The 21,491-nt window shown below is 40.2% G+C and overlaps 1 protein-coding gene across 1 annotated transcript in view; it reads left to right on the top strand.

The window, feature by feature from the left end:
- Positions 1–21,491, top strand: part of LOC120517461 (sialoadhesin-like) — a 76,967-nt gene that overhangs the window by 12,135 nt on the left and 43,341 nt on the right. Inside the window, exons 3-5 of the mRNA XM_039739803.1 lie at positions 8,897–9,187; positions 9,713–9,988; positions 14,775–15,017. Of these exons, the coding sequence (XP_039595737.1) occupies positions 8,897–9,187; positions 9,713–9,988; positions 14,775–15,017 (810 nt within the window). The remainder of the gene's footprint in view (positions 1–8,896; positions 9,188–9,712; positions 9,989–14,774; positions 15,018–21,491) is intronic.

Here is a 21,491-nt window from a genome sequence, read left to right as displayed (position 1 = left end):
CTTCTCAGGTGTTTTGGAACCAACATACTCATGGTATGCGGGTTTGGGGTAAATCAACCCAGAGGTTATGATTTACCAAATGGTAAGTTAACCAAGCTTTCTGGAATACCCCCCAGGTAAGCCCATTGATCAGAACAACAACAACAACATTTATTTCTATAGCACATTTTCATACAAACAGTAGCTCAAAGTGCTTTACATAATAAAGAATAGAAAAATAAAAGACACAATAAGAAAACAAAATAAATCAACATTAATTAACATCGAATAAGAGTAAGGTTCAATGGCCAGGGGACAGAAAAACAAAAACTCCAGACGGCTGGAGAAAAAATAAAATCTGTAGGGATTCCAGACCATGAGACCACCCAGTCCCTCTGGGCATTCTACCTAACATAAATGAAACAGTCCTCTTTGGATTTAGGGTTCTCACGGAAGGGCTTGATGATGATGATGGTCACGTAGACTTCTGCCTTTTAATCCATCCATCATTGTTGGAGCATCATGAAGCTTTGAGTAGGTGGTGGTGGCGCCACCACAAAGAAACCGGAAAAAGAAACAGAAGAGAGTAGGGGTCAGTATGGATTTTAGAGCCACCATGAATAGTTATTATGATGAATTGAACATACAGAGTATCAGGATTAAGTTAAAGTGAAGTTATAAAAAGGCCATGTTAAAGTAATGTGTTTTCAGCAGTGTTTTAAAGTGCTCTACTGTATCAGCCTGGTGAATTCCTATTGGCAGGCTATTCCAGATTTTAGGTGCATAACAGCAGAAGGCCGCCTCACCACTTCTTTTAAGTTTTGTTCTTGGAATTCTAAGGAGACACTCATTTGAGGATCTGAGGTTACGATTTGGAATATAAGGTGTCAGACATTCCGATATATAAGATGGGGCAGATTATTTAAGGCTTTATAAACCATAAGCAGAATTTTAAAGTCAATCCTGAATGACACAGGTAACCAGTGTAGTGACATCAAAACTGGAGAATGTGTTCGATTTTCTTTTCCTAGTTAGGATTCTAGCAGCTGCATTCTGCACTAGTTGCAAACGATTTATGTCTTTTTTGGGTAGTCCTGAGAGGAGTGCGTTACAGTAATCTAGTCGACTGAAAACAAACGCGTGAACTAATTTCTCAGCATCTTTCAGTGATATAAGAGGTCTAACTTTACTTATGTTTCTTAAGTGAAAAAATGCTGTCCTAGTGATCTGATTAATATGTGATTTAAAATTCAGATTACAGTCAACAATTACCCCTAAGCTTTTACCTCCGTCTTGACTTTTAATCCTAATGTATCCAGTTTATTTCTAATAGCCTCATTGTATCCATTATTGCTAATCACTAAGATTTCAGTTTTCTCTTTATTTAACTTGAGAAAGTTACTATTCATCCATTCTGAGATACAAGTCAGACATTGTGTTAGTGAATCAATAGAATCGGGTCATCAGGTGCTATTGATAAGTACAGCTGTGTGTCATCAGCATAGCTGTGGTAGCTCACGTTGTGCCCTGAGATAATCTGACCTAACGGAAGCATGTAGATTGAGAATAACAGCGGACCCAGGATAGAGCCTTGTGGAACACCATATTGGATATCATGTGTCTTGAGTTGTAATTACCACAACTAACAAAGAATTTTCTCCCTGTCAGGTAGGATTCAAACCAATTTAAGACACTGCCAGAGAGGCCCACCCATTGACTAAGGCGATTTCTAAGAATATTGTGATCAATGGTGTCAAATGCAGCACTCAGATCTAAGAGGATGAGAACAGATAAATGGCCTCTGTCTGCATTTACCCACAAGTCATTTACTACTTTAACGAGTGCAGTTTCTGTGCTGTGATTTGTTCTAAAACCTGACTGAAATTTATCAAGAATAGCATGTTTATTGAGGTGGTCATTTAACTGCATAATGACTGCCTTCTCTAGAACTTTACTTAAGAAGGCAGGTTAGAGATGGGTCTAAAATTTTCAAGAGCCGAGGGGTCAAGATTATGTTTCTTAAGTAGGGGTTTAACTACAGCAGTCTTAAGACAGTCTGGGAAGACCCCCGTATCTAGTGACGAATTTACTATGTCAAGAACATTATCAATTAGCACGCCTGATACTTCTTTGAAAAACCTTTTAATTGAGAGATTAGTTTTTGTAAATCAGGTAAATCTATCCTAGTGAAAGAGTTTAATTTGTTTATAACAGGATGCTGGGGTTTAGGAGGATCCTTAGTGTTGGGGAGATATACTATGTTATTTCTAATATCATTAATTTTTTGATTGAAAATACAGCATAGCCTCACAGGTTTCACTGGAAGCACTTAGGAGGCATTCCTTTGAGTTACCTGGGTTTAGTAGATGATCAATTGTAGAAAATAAGACTCTGGGATTACTAGCATTGTTATTTATAATCTTAGAGAAATAGCAGCGTCTCTCAAGACGGACAGTGTTATTGTATTCTGTTATTTTGACTTTTAATATTTCGTGGTGGATAGTAAGTTTAGTCTTCCTCCATTGACGCTCAGCTCTACGACATGTTCTCTTTAAATCAGACACTCTTTGGGTCTTCCATGGTATAACAATGCTAGAAGATTTTTTATTGTCTTTTCAGGTGCAACTATGTCAACAGCAGCTCTCACTTTAGTATTAAATCTTTCCACCTTACTATTTACATTATCCTCGCTATTATAGCTGGCACTATAAACGGACTGATTGCTTAAAATGTTTGTAAGTTTTAAAGCTGCTGCCGAGTCAAAGAAGCGTTTTTAACAATATGCTTCTCATGAGTGTTTTTATCATTATTTCTATATTAAAAGTAGAAGAAAATGGTCTGATAGACCAATATCAATGATCTGTTTTATATCAACTTTCAGTCCTTTAGTAATCACTAAGTCTAACGTATGACCTGCTTTATGTGTAGGCTGATTTATGAGTTGTCTCAAATCAAAAGAATCCAGGAGGTTCATAAATTCTTTTACTTTTAGATCACACTGATTATCTATATGAAAATTAAAGTCACCAACTATTAGGAGTGTGTCATAGTTAGTAATTAAAATTGACATTAAGTCAGAGAATTCCTCAAAAAAAGAGGAGGTCTATACACGGATAATACTAGAACTTGAGAATCTCCATGAACAACAACAGCGAGATACTCAAAGGACTTGAACTTACCAAAACTGACATCTTTACATTTTAATCGGCTCGAGTAAATGTTAGCCAATCCGCTACCCTTCCTTCCCTGCCGGTCTGCACGAGTAAAACTGTAATCCGGAGGCGCAGATTCAATTAAAACAGCCGCGTCGTCTGAGCTAAGCCACGTTTCACTATTTTTTTTATCACTAATAAGATCGTTGATAAAAAACGCTTTGTTAGTTAAAGCTCTGACATTTAATAGTGCCATATTTAATGTTTCGGAGGTGCAAAGTTGAATACTAAGTGCGTTATTGATATTTGGAATAGGAACTAAATTATTATTATTAGCGCCGCTCTGTGTGTATTTTTTGTTTAATCTGTGATCTGTTTTTATAGTTTTAATACACTGTTCCTCTAAAATAGTAATTCTAATTAGATTATTGGAGTTTATGCCGTATTTCCTAGATTTTCTATGTGCATTGAGATTGCTTATTACAGTATTAATGTTGTGCACTTTAACGGAAGATTCTATTAAACACTCATCATGTCCTGGCACAACAGTATCATTTCGGAAGGGGTTAAGAGCAGAGATGGATAGTCAAGAGAGGTAATAGAGAGGTAATCAAGAATCCATTTGGTTAGTCTGACAGAGTTTCAGAAGTCCTCTACTGAGATGGTAGAACCTGTTGGAAAGACCACCATCTCAGCAGCACTTCATCAATCGGGCATTTATGGTATGGTGCATGGAAGGAAACCATTTTTCAGTGAAAGGCGTTTAAAGGACTCTGAGAGCTGAGAAAAAAAATTATCTGGTCTGATGAGTTGAAGTTGAACTCTTTGGGCAGAACTCCAAGCACTATGTCTGGTGAAGACCAGGCCCTGCTCATCATCTGTCTAATACCATCACTACAAGGGAGCATGTAGGTGGCGTTACTCTGTGGGATAGGGATACTGGTCAGGATTGAGGGAAGGATGAAAGCAGCCAAATTCAGATGTGTCGTTGAAGAAAATCTGCTCCAGAGTTCATGTCTCCTCAAAGTGGGGTGACAGTTCACCTTTCAGCACAACAATGACCTGAAACACACAACCAAGACAATACGGGAGTGGCTTTGAGACAAGTCTGAGTGTCTTTGTCTGGCCAAGCCAAAGCCTTCACCTTTGAGGATAACAACGACCTGAAACATACAATTATTATTATACACTCCAAAGAAGATGTGTGGAGAGACTTGAAAATGGCAGTTTACAGATGCTTCTTAAAGAGCTTGAGAAGAGGAAGATTGAGATCAACTGGCTGAATCCAGGCATGGGAGTTGTAACCAAAGACTCAAAGCTGTAGTTATTGCCAAAGGGGGTAATGAATTAAGGGTCTGAATTTTTCTATGAATGATTTCCCCTAAAGTCCTGCAGGAAGACAGCATACTTCTACTTAGGTCACCTCTTTCTTTCTTTCTTTCTTTCTTTCTTTCTTTCTTTCTTTCTTTCTTTCTTTCTTTCTTTCTCCATGTCTGTTGTTCTAATTTGGTCTGATAGGCAGTGGGAGAGGACGCTGGCGTTGAATGTTTGCCACGTCTCCCTCTGACTCTGACTTTGTTTGGAATCTGGGTTTAAGTTTAAGTTGTTGTTGTTGTTTATTCGCCTGTCGCCCGGATACACTGTTTTGCCTTCTGCTGTGGATTTTATTGATTTTATCAAGTTTTTTGTTGTTTACTCACCTGGTGCCTGGATGACAGTGTTGACAGTGTTGTCATCTGTTTTGGATTTTATGGCGCTGTCTAGATGGCATTCCTTCCTTTTTTTTGGTCAGAATGGTGTTCAGGTATTCCAGCTTACAACTTCGCCGATTTAATCCTGGAACCACTCCTGAAGTTGCTATCCCTATTGTTGAAGAACTTGGACTTCTTCACGGTCCTCGTTACATTCATAAAGGCTCTGGTCGAAAGTTTATCTTTCATAATCAGCAAAAGTGCTCTGTTACCAGCATTCCATCTTTCTGGTCACTCGTCGCACGTTTGATGCGTCATCAGAGCACCGTTGCTCCAACTGCTATTAACACTGGAAGTATTGCGAGATCTCTGCACTCTAGCATGGGAAATACCCGAGCCATTGTGAAACATGCTGCGATATCCCTACATCCTCGGTTGGAATTGTGTTATGGAGTGGAATTTAATGTTTTACGACCTGTACAGAGATTTACTCCACAGTTATTGGTCAAATCTTAATTGTTTAATTCTCAATCCATTGGTAATAAATTCACATTGACTAAAGAACATATTAGAGAGAAAGGACTTGACTTCATGTGTCTAACAGAAACCTGGCACCAGTCAGAGGTTTACTCTGCTCTTAATGAAGCCTGTCCTTCTGGCTACAGTTACTTGGAGGCAGCGCGCAGTACTGGCCGTGGTGGTGGCTTAGCTATCATCCATCGTCAGGAGCTGGGGTTGTCCCCTATCTCGCTACCTGCAATATCTTCCTGCGAGTGCCTTAAATTTAAATGTAAGCCTCCTACTCCCATGACTGTTCTCCTTATTTATCGACCTCCAAAACCCAATTCTGCCTTCATCCTGGAAATGACTTATCTTTTCACAACACTCTGTGCTACTTCTGCTAACATCATAATCCTTGGAGATATAAATATTCACGTTGACAATCCTACAGGTTATCTCACTGCTGATTTCCTTGAGCTGTTAGATTCTCTTAATTTAAAACAATATGTTAATGTCCCTACACATTCTAGGGGTCATACACTTGACCTGGTCATTTCAAATTCTGCCTTAATCATTAACTTACAGGTATATGATCTTGGTATTTCTGATCATCAAGTAGTGTCAATGGAGCTGCCTTTTTTCCCTTCTTGTACCAAACCAAAATGACACATTCATTTCAGAAATCTGAAGAACATTAATGTGGTTGCCCTGGCCTTGGACCTTAAACGTCTCTCTTCTGATTTTACCAGCTCCTACACTGTTGATGACCTTGTGGATTTCTACAACCAGTACCTAAGCAATCTCCTGGACCTTCACGCCCCCTTAACATCTAGGTCCGTCTCATTTCCATGCTTAGCTCCCTGGCATACCTGTGAGCTGTGAACAATGAAGGCGGCTGGGCGTGTCCTTGAGCGGCGACTTAAGGCTTCTGGATTGACTGTTCATAAACAGGCTTACAAGGAACATAAGAGGACGTATGCAGAAGCTTTGAAGGTTGCACGGTCCAGGTTCTATTCCACTATTATTAGTAATAGTGCCAGGAATCCCAAAAATCTTTTCTCAACTATAAATCACCTTCTAAAACCTCCTTTATTTGTTTACTCCGAGATTACCGATGAGAGGTGCAACATGCATATCAATTTTTTCAAACAAAAGGTTGATAACATCTGCTTGAATCTCTCTACCATGGACACCCTGCCGTTTCCAACTGTCGATTCATTGTCTGAGATTGTCCAGCCCCTTTTGTTCTTTCTCTGTTACCACATGGGAAGAGGTGGAGGCCATTATCAGGAAAATGAAAATTGTCTACTAGTTCCCTGGACCCTTTCCCTTCAGCTCTGCTGAAGGCCAACATCTCTGCTGTCTCTCCACTTATCACTAGGATTATAAATCATTCTCTTTTGACAAGTCATATTCCTTCTGTAATAAAAACTGCTGTCATCAGACCTCTATTAAAAAAATATACCCTTCATCCTGAAGTTCTCTCTAACTGTAGGCCCACCTCCAATCTTCCATTTCTTTCTAAAACTCTGGAGAAAATAGTTGCAGTATGATCACCTCAAACTGAATAACTTGTTTGAGAAGTTTCAGTCTGGTTTTCGCCCTGGCCATAGTACTGAAACAGCCCTGGTCAGTGTTACTAATGACCTTCTAATGAGAGCAGATACTGGTTCTCCTTCTCTACTTATTCTTCTTGATCTGACAGCTTCTTTTGACATGATAGACCATAACATTCTCCTTCATCGCCTGCAATACACTATTAACTGGTTTACATCGAACCTGACAGGTAGAACTGAGTATGTTGCCTTGGGTAGCACAAAATCCTATACCCACAATGCTACCTGTGGTGTCCCACAGGGCTCTGTTTTGGGCCCCATCCTCTTCAACATCTATATGCTTCCCCTTGGAACTGTCATTGGCAGACGTGGTTTATCTTTCCATTGTTATGCTGATGACACTCAGCTTTACCTCAGGACTACTCCCACCTCCTCTAATGCTTCTCTGCCAACATCTACTTTGACTACCTGCCTGCAGGAGATAGAGGCATGGATGAGGCTTAACTTTCTTCAGTTGAATAGATCCAAAACAGAAGCCATCTTGGCTGGCACACCACATCATCTTCGTTCTTCTGTCATTACTGGTATTATGTTCTCTGGTCAAAACATTCCTCTTTCTATATCTGTCACTAATTTGGGTGTTAAAATGGATTATCAACTCACTTTTGACACCCATATTAAATATCTTTTTATTATCTCAAGAACATTGCTAAACTCCGCTCTATACTTACCGTGGCGAATGCAGAGAGGCTTGTTCCTGCTTTTGTCTCCTCCAGGTTGGACTATTGTAATGCGCTTTTTTTCGGGATTCCTGGTAAGAGTAGCCAGAGACTCCAGTATATTCAGAGCTGTGCTGCCAGAATTCTGATGAGGGTGCGAAAGTACAACCACATCACTCCTATTTTGAAAACCCTTCATCGGTTCCCTGTTTCACTTAGAATAGAGTGTAAGGATTCCCTCCTTACTCATCAGTGTGTTTATGGGCATGATGCCCCCCATTATTTACAGGAACGCCTTACCCGTCCTACTTCTTCACGTACCCTCCGCTCGGTACACATTAACACTCTTCAAGTTCCCAGAACTAAGCTCAGCAGCATGGGTGACGGGGCCTTTTCTGTCTGTGGAACGCCCTCCCGGATTACCTGAGAGCCCCACAGTCAATTGATGTTTTTAAACGAGATTTAAAAACGTCTCTTTTTAGAAAGATATTTTATTATTGAAGTATTTTTTAGGTCTTTTTGTTTTATTACTTTATTTTACTCTGTAGCACTTTGAGATTGTTTATATAAAGTGCAGTATAAATAAAATTTATTATTATTATTATTTGAATTTTAATAAAATGGAACAGCTGAAAGAAGAAGAAGAGTGACGATTGAATGACAAAAATGGCAAATGTATCCATTTAAAATTGACAATATAATAAAGTGTGTAGAAAGGGAAAGAGTTTCTGAATCCACGGTATATCTCAAAGTGTTATATCTACAGCAGAGTTTATGTCAAAGTCAAAGCAAACTTTATTGTCATCTCAACCATACACAAGTATACAGACAGACAAAATTGTGAAGCTCAGGGTCCACAGTGTACCAACATGAAGTGCAAATAATAAATTAAAAAACAGAATTAAAATTTAAATTTCAAATTCAAATAAAAACAAGACAAGACAAAGAAGTGTGAGTCTTTATTTATGTAGCCATGATAAATGTCGATCATACATGTTTAGTAAGCATGAACAGCATCATCGTTTACCACCATCACATTACCATCTCCCTCCAGTGTCCTCTGGTGTGTCGCATGAACATTGAGGTCAAGCGCGTCCAGACAGGTCTTTAGCAATCTGCTTGCTTTTACCGCATTGGCACTAGAACTTTCCACAAGGGTTAGGGTTTTTTCACAATTATTAAACTAATAAAACTATATAAATTAATTTCCACAAGATTATTAAGAAGATCAACAAGGGGTCTGAGATGTACATTAAGAAGCACCTCTAATTTGATTGTCTCCTTTTTGTCTTCTCCAGATCAACCAAAGCTTTTCCTCACAATGAGACCCTCATGGCAGACGGTCTACTATGGAGAGACTGTGACCCTCAGCTGCCAGATGAATATCGATATCCCTGGACTGCAGTATCAATGGTATAAAGATGGTGAGAGATTGCAGGCACCTTATGCTGTGGGCCACACAGTGGAGAGCCACATCTACACCATTAGCGCCATCGTGTGGTCTGACCAGGGTGAATACAAGTGCCAGGCCCACACGGGAAAGCCATCTGTTCAGTCGTATACCAGCAGGCCTCTCGTTTTAAATATAAGTAAGTCAGTCCATCTGTTCATCCAGTTTTCTGAACCCAAGTGTCTCCAGTTCATGGTCTTGGGGAACAGCAGTAAAGAGGAGGCCACCTAAGGATCCATTTCAGTTGCCAACAACCTGCATGTCTTTGACATTTGAGATAACGAGAACACGACACAGGGAGGATGTGTCCAGGCTGGAGTTTGGGTCCAAGATTTTTGAAGTTATGGCCCCCACACCAACCATAAGTAAATGAGTATGAATTATATATAGTTAGTGGTTGATTTTTATTCATTATGTGCCTGAAGCAATACGCTTAAACTACATCCAGTGTAAACACACATCCAGGGTTTGATTCTGACTCCCACTTGTTGTCCGTATTACGTTTGCATGTTCCCTCCAGGTCAGCGGGAGACACATGGGTGAAGTTAATTGCTGCTAGGACCAGCGCCCATGACCCTGAACTGGACTAAGTGGGTCTGAGAATGTGATTTTCTAAATGTGGATCAATTGATAAGACAATGAATACTTCTTTGGTTCTTTGCAGCTGAGCACCCAGAGGTTTCCTTTCTGCAATGGCCGACATGGACGGTCCTGTTTGCGGGAGAGAAACTTACACTCAACTGCAGAGTAAACGGAGACCCTCAGATTAAGAAATTCCGGTGGTTCATGGCGACAGCAAACCATCTGAGACGAAATCTGTCCTGTGAAAACATCCCAGGCTGCTCCATCACATTTTCAGACAAGAACCAGAGCGGCCTGTACTGGTGTGAGACGGAATCGGGAGAGAAACGCAGCAAAGCGGTCAGCTTCACCGTCACGGGTGAGTCATTGACGGATGATCTCAACTGGGGTCTGAGACATCAAACACACGCTCTCGGTCAAGTTTGGCCTTTTGTGCTTGTCTTATGTTCACCGCGTAATGTTTTGTGTTGTCCCTCAGCAGAGTGAAGCTCACATGTCGTCATGAATCCTGTTGATATTTTGTGCACGGTACAAAGATGAGTAACTCATGCACTTGTACATCTACTTGCAATACCCTCACTCTGGGGACTTGGGCTATAAAAGTGTGCAGCACAAGAATTGAATCGGCCGATCTTTGCTTTCTGCGTTACGTTCACAGAGCCCACTGTCCTAAAGCAGCAGCAGGGGCTAACAAGACAAGCCATTGTTTCATATGGCACCTTACCCAGGGGGCTCTCTAAGGTCAATGTAACAGCACAACAGCTTCAAATTATTTTTAAGAATAAAGGATGAGCAAGAGAGCCATTTTGTTTTGCATAAGTAATGCTAAAACTTGGTTTGCATGTCATTTTGTGATCACAGAAAACATAAAACTCACTAAAAAGTGTTTTTTGGGAAGTGTTTTCTTAGGGTGTAAAGTACAGGAATATTGGAGGAAGCAACAAAAGGATATGCCCAGAATGGAGCAGATGACATTATTGGAATTTTCTTAATGGGTTATACACAAACAAACTTCCCAAAATGTAGCAGAAAGTTCATTGAAGCCAATGGCGGGCCAGAAATGACCCAAAGAATGTGTGAAGGTAAATATTCCTAAGGAGCTGTGGAAATTATGGAATGTTTCACTTATTGTACTGTTTATTACTTGAGTTACACCAGTAAGAGAGTCAAATATATATATATATATATTGTCACAGGTGGCTGGGGGCGACTGCCCTGGTGACTATGGGGACCATGGGTACAGAGCTTTAAAGCTCAATCCTGTAGGGCCCGTGGTCACCGCCAGGGGGCACCCCAATGCCTATGGAGCCCTGGACCTCAGCACTTCCACCACACCCGGAAGTGCTGGGGGGAAGAGGAGCAGGGACACCCGGAGTGCTTCCGGGGATGCAGCCGGCACTTCTGCCACACTGGGGAGTGCCATCGGAAGATTGCAGTGGAAGTAGCACGATGTCTGGGAGGACGCAAGGAGGCGGCCTGAAGAGAAGTGAGGCATTTGTTTGGTGGCCTGGACTTTGGGGTTGTGTGGCACTTATTGTATATAAATAATGGTTATTAAACATGTGTTGGGTGACATTGATGTGTCCGCCTGTCTGGGTCTGGGTATATATATATATATATATATATATATATATATATATATATATATATATATATATATATATATATATATATATATATATATATATATATATATATATATATATATTGTGGAAGCCGCCTGGACACAGACAGGCGGACATGTTGTTTTTCACCACCACACGTTTTTTTTACAATATTTACAATAGTTAATGGTCACTAAGACCCAGTCCAAAAGTGCACAAACCCCAACACTCACAGTGTTTCCGACACTCCCCCGTTGGCCACGCCTACGTGTGGCGGAAGTGTCGGCTGCTCTCCCGGCAGCTCCCCAGGTGTCCTTATAATTCTTCCCCCCAGCACTTCCTGGTGTGGCGGAAGTGCTGAGGTAACAGGTCCTCTAGGCATTGGGGCGCCTCCTGGCGGTGAACACGAGCCCCTGCAGGGTGGGGCTTCCATGCCCTCAACTCATGGCCCCCAAAGCAACTAGGAAGGAGGCCCCCACGTGATCCAGGGTGGGCGCAGACCCATATCCAGTCCCTCATGGTGTCCCAGCCGGGTCGTTGCCCCTGGCATCCCTGACAATATACTATATATATATATATATATATATATATACAGTTTATATAGATAGATAGATAGATAGATAGATAGATAGATAGATAGATAGATAGATAGATAAATGTGAAAGGCACTATATAATAGATAGATAGATAGATAGATAGATAGATAGATAGATAGATAGATAGATAGATAGATACTTTATTAATCATATATATTATATACTGTATATATAATACAGTGGTACCTTGGTATATGTCCTTTATCCATTCCAGATCCTTTGACTTATATCAAACAGGACGTATGCCAAATGAATTTTTCCCATAAGAAGTAAAGGGAAAATAACTAATCTGTTCCCATGAAAAGAATCCTATTGTTACTGGCATATTATACATTGATGGGGTTATATAAAATAATTTATACACTGCTTAATACTAAAATATATAAATACAAACGCAATTAGATGAAATAAATGAAAATGTAACCTCACTTTACTTTTTAATAACGTCTTTGTTTATCACAATTGTAGATACCGTCGTTCTCGGCATACGGTATGCAGCAGCCATGTCCCGGATACGCATATCACCTTCATACTTTTTAACAATCAATTCAAATTTACGCAAAAAATCACAAAATCATGTGAAAATTCACAGAGAGTTATAGCGCGGGTTGTTCACTGAATGCTAGCAACTGGCATACTTTGTCTCGAGAGAGGTAAACGAGGGTACCACGGGGTGTTCCAGCACGCAAGTCGTATTCCAAACTAAGGTCGTATACCAAGCAAAATTTTTTGTGTCCAAACAGGACGTATACCAAGTTGCATTTATTCCAAAGCGGACGTATACCGAGGTACCACCATATACATATATATATATATATATATATATATATATTATATGTAGGGATCCAAAGGCAGAGAAAGCTGTAGAGAACTAGATCACCAAAACTAAAAAAAAAACCCACAAAACACCAAAACGGTCCTTATGTCAAATTACTTTGATTTAACTTTTAACTAAGTTCAGCATCTCAGTGTTCAGATGTGAAGTGTACAGCACCGCCATCTTAAGTAAGGTCTGGCTAGTAACACAACATGTCACAATGGTGCCTTTACCTCGGGTGTTTGTGACAGTGCGGGTCGGCTCCACTCTCTGCCCCATGCAGGGAGCCTTCTTGACCCAGCAACTGCTGATAACGTAGCGGATCAGGACACACACACACCGCAAGGGGTAGGTGCAAAAAATCTCAGTGCTTTTATTAAAAAAAGTCAATCAAAATGGTGTTTCAAAACAATGTGCAGTGCAAAATTCAATCAATAATCCATAAAAACAAAGTGCTAACGGAGATTAAAAAAAATCAATGAAATATTCCTTTAAAAATCAAGATTCAAATTCCCAAGCAAGAAAGTGTCCTTTAAGTCTGAGCCCTGGCGTCTTCCTTTTAAAAAAGACATCTCTCCACCTTACCTTATTCAGGTTTTGCAGCCTGGAGAGATGTCGACTAAGAGGTGCAGAAACCCCTTCAGTCCTGGTTTGTGTCACCACCGCCAGTCCCACAGCGTCCCACAGAATGCTGCCCAGCCCTGCTCTGCTCGCACTGCTACCGATCTTGGATGCTCCTGGCACAAGCGCTCTGTTCACCCACTGCTGCCAGTTGCTTGGCTCCACCCAGTGACATCACACCCTGATTATAATGGTCCCTCTTGCTACTTGGCCATTCAGCAGGAGCGACTCCTCACCTCCTCCTAATCACTGGCCACATGGTTTTTCCTGGGACTCAAATTCCCATCTGCCTGCTTTCTTTCCATCAACATCACTTGTTCGCTCGCTCGCTCCTGCCCTTCCTCTATCTGTCTGTCTATCCGTCTGTCTGTCTGTCTGTCTGTGTCCGTCCATCCACCAACCTCCACCATTATCTGCCGTTTCTCTTTTCCGATCTTCTCCCTTCTTCTCTCCTGTGCAGTCTCCTTTTACCTCAAATTGATTGGGTGCAGGCGTGAACCGCCGCTCCCCACAAGGCATTGATGAGGCATCCGACTGACGCACACATTTGTACGTGTATGAGTGCCCAGCCAGGCACCCCTATCAGCCCCACAGAAAAGCATATTCATACCCTGTATCCATCCTCAAGGCTGCACATTTATTTAAAAATCAGCCACTTTTTTTTCTAAGCCGCAGACCCACCATATTACAGTTATCAAAAACAAATGTAAAAATATGCATAAAATGGGGGCAAATGATATCAGCTTTCGTCCTAGAGAATCAGTCCCCTGATGATGACACTGACAATTAGAACAATGAGTAAAAATGAGTTGGTATATAGAAGAGTATGCGGGGCACAGGAGGAAGACGGTTTGGTCCTTAGAGTTGTTATAGATAGAAAAGTTACTTGAGTATTTCACTACAGCCTCCTATTTTAAATACCAATGAATAATAAAACATAGTAAAAAAGTAAAATTAAATAAAAAGTAACTAAAAAATTACAAACAATTACGAACAATATACTTACATTCTATAAACGTTGCTTTTTTGCATTTCTGTTCACATATTGTCTGGGATATTTTGCTCTTTCTCATTTATCGGATGATTCTCTTTGTTCTTTATTTTTATTATATGCAGCTCTTTTTTGTTCATTTTTTTTTTTCAACGTTCATTATCAGCTCTTGAAGCTCTTTTTCTATTGCATTTTATAATTCGATGTTCCTGAAAAGATCATTTGCTTTTCTGCCTTGCCATTATAGCTGACTGCATTGAAGGGTGAATTAGTACTGAGAGTGTCACAGGGTAGCACAGACAGAGAGAGAGAGAGAGGAATGTGCCCAATAGGAGTAACGATTGGGCGAGTGGTGTGGAGGGGCGTGGTTAAGACTGAATAACGCAAAGACAATGGAAAACTTTTTTAATATATTAGAGAGAAAAGGAAAGTTCCAATAATGAACAGATGAAAGATGAATGGCTGTCATCAATACCATCTCTCTCCTTCTCTTTTTTTTTTTTTGATTCTCTCAGACAACATGGTGGCTCTACAGACTCCTCCACTGCCACTCACAGAAGGTGATGACGTGACACTGGAGTGCCGCACTCGGTACCCGACAAGCCACATGACTAAGGTGTATCATGAAGACCAAGAGATGCAGCCATCTGTATGGTACACTCGGGTCAAGAAGGAGCATGAAGGACGATACAAATGTGTTGTGTTCTCCAGACAGACCCTGGTGGCTTCATCTGAGGAGGTCAACATCACGGTCAGAGGTGAGGGGAACAAGTTATCTTTTATGGACTACAGCCTCTCCTGTGTTTAGATAGATAGATAGATAGATAGATAGATAGATAGATAGATAGATAGATAGATAGATAGATAGATAGATAGATAGATAGATAGATAGATAGACGTGCAATGGGTGACACCTCAGCACCAGGCTAATTTGAATGGAATGGAAGAGTGTGAGTTTTTTTACAGGTGCTGGAGTGCCAATCCTGCCGCCATCTCCCAAATTTTCCTGGCAGATTGGAGGACCAGCATTGCAAAGTCTGTTCACTAACTACATGTACACATCTGGGATGAGTTTCACAAACAGTATTATGTAGAAAGAAACAGAAGGGAACCATCAGGTGGTGTACAATACAGATTTGACAGAAAGTTTATATTGGAATCAATGGAGATTAGAGCTATGATAGGTCAATGAAGTATTTTAAAGACATTTTGCCAAAGAGAGGAAGCTGGCCTTTCCATATGTCACTCATCTTGTCACCTAATAGGTGAGCGACACAGGTACATTTTGATTTGCATACAGTTCTGTGATGCAGAAGGTAAAATTCGTTTAGCCTCTTCTTTTTCTTCTTCATCTTTCCCTCTTCTATGTGTGCTTGATCAACCTTCTCCATACGGCTCGGATCTTCACCTACTCACCAGACAAGTGGTTTTCCTTCAGATCTTCTTCTAGTTTTTCCATACACCTCCTCTTTGGCTTCCCATCCTTTCACTTCTCCTGGACGTCCAATCTCATCACCACGTATTCCTTGTCTCTCCTCATCACAGGTCCATACCACTTCATCCTACTTTCCTGTACAGATAGTCCCCCACTTACACTCTTTCAAGTTGTGAACTTTCATACATATGAACAAAGTGGTCCTCAAGTCCAAAATTAGCACTTAAGGATAATTTGCATGTCCTTCAAGTGGTGGCAAGAGGCACGGGAAGATCTTATTTTTGTAATTATAAACTTTATTTCACATACAATACTTGTAAGTTGTTCAAAGCTCATTAGAAACCACTAAAAACATTGTTTATATGTCCAGATCCGGACAGCGGTCAGAAACTAAAACATTTATCCTCACTTACCAATATGTTCTGGACTTACGAACAGCCTTTCAGAACAAAACCTGTTTATAAGTAGGGGGGTCTGACTGTACTTTCTTAGATATCTCTTCTACTTTGGTTGAACCTCTGATGGTCTAATTTCTCATTCTATCCTTTTATGTAACTCCACACATCCATCGTGCACTCCCTTTACTGCCCATGTCTCAGCTCCATACATCATGGTTGGTCTTACACAACTGACCTTTAACCTTCCCCTTAATTCTTCAATCGCACAATACTTCTGACACCTTCTTCCAATTGTTTCATTCACATTGCACTCTATGGGTTTTCTCTGCATCTAATTCTCCATCTTGGGCTACCAGTGATCCTAGATACTTAAACTACTTCTCCGCTCTTTTCAGTAGCTCCCACTGCCTAAATCCTGATCATCATTAAACTTCTGTGGACCAAAAGGGGCACTCCAGCTCCCCAAACTCGACACAGACAGATGCAGGCACAACTCCAGCACGGCACACAAGTGATACTATTTGTGGAAAACGCTTTTCAAGCATTTCCCACATCACAGTGCCATTACAGTGTAGCAATGCTACAACTTAAAGGTTTCCATTTCCCAGCTGCCCCATGGGTATTGCCCTGATTGGACATTTGAGAAGAACGCAGGGGCTGCTTGGGACAAAAGGGACCAGCAGAAATCTTAAAAGGGAGCCGGCTAAACAGTGAAGGAGCCCAGTTGTTTTGTGTTTGCGTTCAACCGTCTGTCTCGTCTGCCATTCCACCAGTGGAGTATCATTTCTATCGGGGAATTGTTAAACCCGTAAGGATGGACAGTATGGAGTGTCTCGTGCCTGCCAGTCATGTGAGTAGTGTTGGACTGGTCATTGTGCTTCATCGGAGGAAGCGCTCCCCAAATCTCATCACCCCTCACTGCATCAGGACTACAAGTAGGACAGTTTATTACATTACTTACAGAAAGCTGTTCCCTCCATTCCACTGTATCCAATACTGCTGTATTTGGAGTGTGTTAAGGACTTTGTCGCGAGTGTTTATTGTTGTGTTAGTATTTTATATCATCGCGGGGAAAACGGAGGGTTATCAGTTTACCTGTTGCTTATGTTTGTGTTTCATTTAATATACAGTATTATTATTTTATTGACTGTGAATTCGTGACTCTGTGTGTGAGTGATGTAAATCAGGCCGAGTGCCAAGCTTGTGGCATCATATTCAAAAAGACTTGAGACTGGAATTGCTGCCAAAGGTGCATCGACAAAGTATTGAGCAAAGGCTGTGAATACTTATGGACATGGGAGTTCTCAGTTTTTGTATTTTTAATAATTTGTAAAAACCTCTTTTTTCATGTTGTCATTGTTGTGTGTAGAATTCTGAGGGAAAAACATGAATTTAATCCATTTTGGAATAAGGCTGTGACATAACAAAATGTGGAAAAAGTGATGTGCTGTGAATAAAATTGATTTTACAAATGTGGTGTGGATTACATCCTCCAAACAAGAAGAGGAGTAAACATAGACGCATAGAGCAAACTTTCCAGATGCACTGTATGTATCTCATTCACGTCACTTTGAAGGTGTGCCATATGTTTTTCAAAAATGTGACATGCTTCATATTTTGGGCACAAAGACATAACAACAAAAAAAACTGACTACACAGAAAGTCCACACACCATTACCTGGTTGAGGATATGCACACTTAATGTGCCAGTGAACTCCGTGTCTCTTTCCTGTTTTCACTGCATCATTAGGATTGTGACCACAGAGATTGTCATCATAATTGGCAAAGTGTGCATCATACCAAGTGCTACCTGAACTACCACAACATGCAACTGATTTCTGAACAAAATGTCTTTTTATTTAAATACTCAGTGACAGACAGGCACACACAGAATTGTGCTTCCAAACAGGAGATAATCATTGTTCTTCTTGTGTCAATGACAGGAGACAGTCATCATTTTCTTGTATTGATGGCATGGATTTCGCTGGATGTGAAACACCGTTTGTTTCTGAAATTCTACTGCCAAGCAAAGCACTTCAAATTTAGTTTCATACTAATTATTTTACTCACCATTACAAACCGGCAATACCTCCAAATATCTCATCCAGATTCTTTTGAAAGTTTTCAAGGTTACCACTTCAACCACACAATGCTTGATGTAAAAAAGTGCATTATGACTTTACTCTTAAATGTGCTTCCCTTAGTACTCAGTAGATGGCCTCAAAAACTTCACTATTTTATTGAATGAACTCTGCTGGATCAACTTGCGGGGACTCTTTAAGGATTCTAAAGATATGAATGAGGTGCCAGTGTGTCCTTCTGCATTCAGAAATAAAGAAATATAATTCTCTTATTCTTTCTCAGAATAATTTCTTTTATTCTAATTAGAAATTGATGTAATCATCAGAGCTTTATTATAGCTTTATTATCAAAGAGCTTGATTATAATTGTCACAGATTAAAGTTATATGTATTTTATACTTAGATTTTTTTACAGGCCTTTGGCTATTTAAACTGTCTGAGAAAGCTCAGGAATTTGGAATCATTCATTTGTTGGAGTTTCAGGAAGTAATTTGGACTGTTTTTCATTTTTTTATTCTTATTTATTTAAAAAGCTTCTGTAAACAAATCAAATTTCTCCCTGGGGACAAATAAAAATCTATCTATCTATCATATAGTGCCTTTCATATCTATCTATCTATCTATCTATCTATCTATCTATCTATCTATCTATCTATCTATCTATCATATAGTGCCTTTCATATCTATCTATCTATCTATCTATCTATCTATCTATCTATCTATCTATCTATCTATCATATTGTGCCTTTCACATCTATCTATCTATCTATCTATCTATCTATCTATCTATCTATCTATCTATCTATCTATCTATTATATAGTGCCATTCACACCTATCTATCTATCTATCTATCTATCTATCTATCTATCTATCTATCAGCTTATCCTGCCAACTACGTTATCTATCTATCTATTGTGAATAAAGCACAACAAAACGCATAAAGGGTTTGGGGTTTTCAGCCTCGTATACTGTAACAGAAAAAGTCTTTCAGACAAAATTATTGCATGAAAACATAAGACAAAAATGGAGGGTTTGGAGGGACAATATAAAGGGGCGGACCGGAAATCAGACGTGATGGTTGCTGGGAAGGCGTGATGGTGTATGGGAGTTTGATGTCATCTTTGGGGGACCGGAGGGAAGTAAGAAACCCAGAAGTGCAGACCTTTGTTTACTCTGGGTTGGTTTATGGCGGCGTCGCTTCGTCTTTTCTAAGGAATAAGAGAGAGAGAGGTTAGTATGCTGCCTTCGTTCCCGGCCGGCTTTATCGCGGTGCGCGTCAGGTCCTTCAACTGCTCCCGCTGCGCTCGTGCGTGATACTATCTATCTATCTATCGATCTATCTATCGATCTATCTATCGATCTATCTATCTAGACTATGCCATCTATCTATCTATTTTGTTTCCATTGTTGGATTTTCTGGATCTTGCTTTGCTTTCAGGATTCTAATTTTGGGATATTGTATTGGATCTTGTTTGCTGTGAATTGAATTTTTGGCAGCACCTGTGTGACTCTTTTGGCTTATTTGAGCCTTTGTTTGTATTTGGTATTTTTGTTAATAAATATTTTCTTTATAAAGATTCTTCATTTGGCCTTTTATTACAAGCCAAAGGTTTACAGTCATCCCTCCTCTCGTGGGGCTTTTGTTATATTATTGGTAATACGTATAGTTGTTTCAGCAACTTCCCACTTCAGTGTAAGCCAGCAGGTAGTATTTTGGACCTAGCTGGGTTAGGGTAACCAGACAGATCAGTGAATATCCTTGCCTGTTTGAGTAGCTATTTTTGGGGACCTCAGAACTATTTTGTCTTGTAGAGAAGCAGGGTGATACAGTTATTTTACAAGATGGTGACACTAGCATACAGCAGTATATCATAACTGCAGTAGCACAACAGTAGCAAAGGTGTGGTAGGCACGAAACATGAGAGAGCACTGGTTTGATGAAAGATATGAGAGGATAAATTAAGGATGCAAGATAAAGGACTGTGTAAAGAAAAAGGAGGCAGTGGGAGAACACAGGGAGAGGACTAGCTGATATATTCTTCAGCAGTAAGAAAACTGGAAACTTCAGGCACAGAAACAGAAAGTGGAGGATACAGTGCAACAGTAAAAGAAGAGGGGTAGAGAGGTGAGGGAATTTTAAGAAAAAACTAAATAGGCAAGCAAAGGATTCCAGACAAAAATCGTGTTTTGCAAAGGAAAATCTGATTAGAGACCAGGAAGGCCTGCTCAGATGATGGGAGAACACTCTGATGATGCACTGAGACAGATGGAGATGAAGGAGAAACAAAATGATGAGAGGCAGAATAAAATCAGAGAGGAACAAGAAGTACTGATGGTATTACCAACAAGAAAAGAGGTGAGGGAAGCTATTAAAGAACTGAAGAATAACGAGATACCCAGCATAACAACCTGTGAAATATGGTGGGAATATTTCATACAATTGAAGAACTTTGGGTATGCCGGAGGAGTGGGCTTTGGGGATTTCGGGCCTCATCCATAAGAAGAATGGAGGTGCGGAAATTGTAGGACAGTCAAAGTGTTGCAAATGTACTGGAGAAGAGGTTAAGATCACTGGGAGAGCACCTGAAATCAGTGAGAGATCAGATTTTTACATTCTGTTGCATTCTGGAAAGGCTCTATGAGTTTGAAGTGGGCCTCAGTCAATTACTGTATGCATTGACTTATGACATCGTGAACAGATAAATTGTTTCACAAGAATTTAGTATCTTAGCAAAATGAATACAGCTAATATATTGTAAGTGATTCTAAAGATTCCAAAACGTTTGATCCAAGTAGAAGTGAAGATGTCAGGTAAGGGGATGTGCTCTCAAAACCTAAGACCTGGAGAAAGTCATGAGGCAAGTAATCAAGGGAGAACAGTTTTCTATAGAAGGTACCGGCACTTGGCCAGTGAGGAAGACATAGCAGGAACAACAAGGAGTCAAAGAGACCCTGAAGAATCATTCATACATTGGGGCCAGAATATGGAACTGAAAGTGAAGACTAAAACTGAGTTTATGTCTGGGATGCGCAGAGGAGGTCATGAACACAGAATGACGTTAGAAGAAAAGGCATTTTGAAAAACTAGGAAGTGTAAGCACTTGAGGGCACTGATTATAGATAAAACTTCAATTTAAAGTACAGGCAGAAGGTGGACAACCAATTCCATTCTGTGCTCCATTATACTTGAAAATCAAAGTCTGTTTCCATTGCGAACACAAGCGCCCTACGACACTCGGACTGACTGATGGGCCATTCTCAGCTGCCCATTTTATGTAAGCTGACAACCCATCCAGCCATGCTTCTTGCTCTGTGCC

This window comes from Polypterus senegalus, chromosome 1, assembly GCF_016835505.1.
Source record: "Polypterus senegalus isolate Bchr_013 chromosome 1, ASM1683550v1, whole genome shotgun sequence".
NCBI classification, from domain to species: Eukaryota; Metazoa; Chordata; class Cladistia; order Polypteriformes; family Polypteridae; genus Polypterus; species Polypterus senegalus.
Note: the sequence above shows the minus strand (reverse complement) of the source record. Positions and strands in the feature narration are given on the sequence as shown.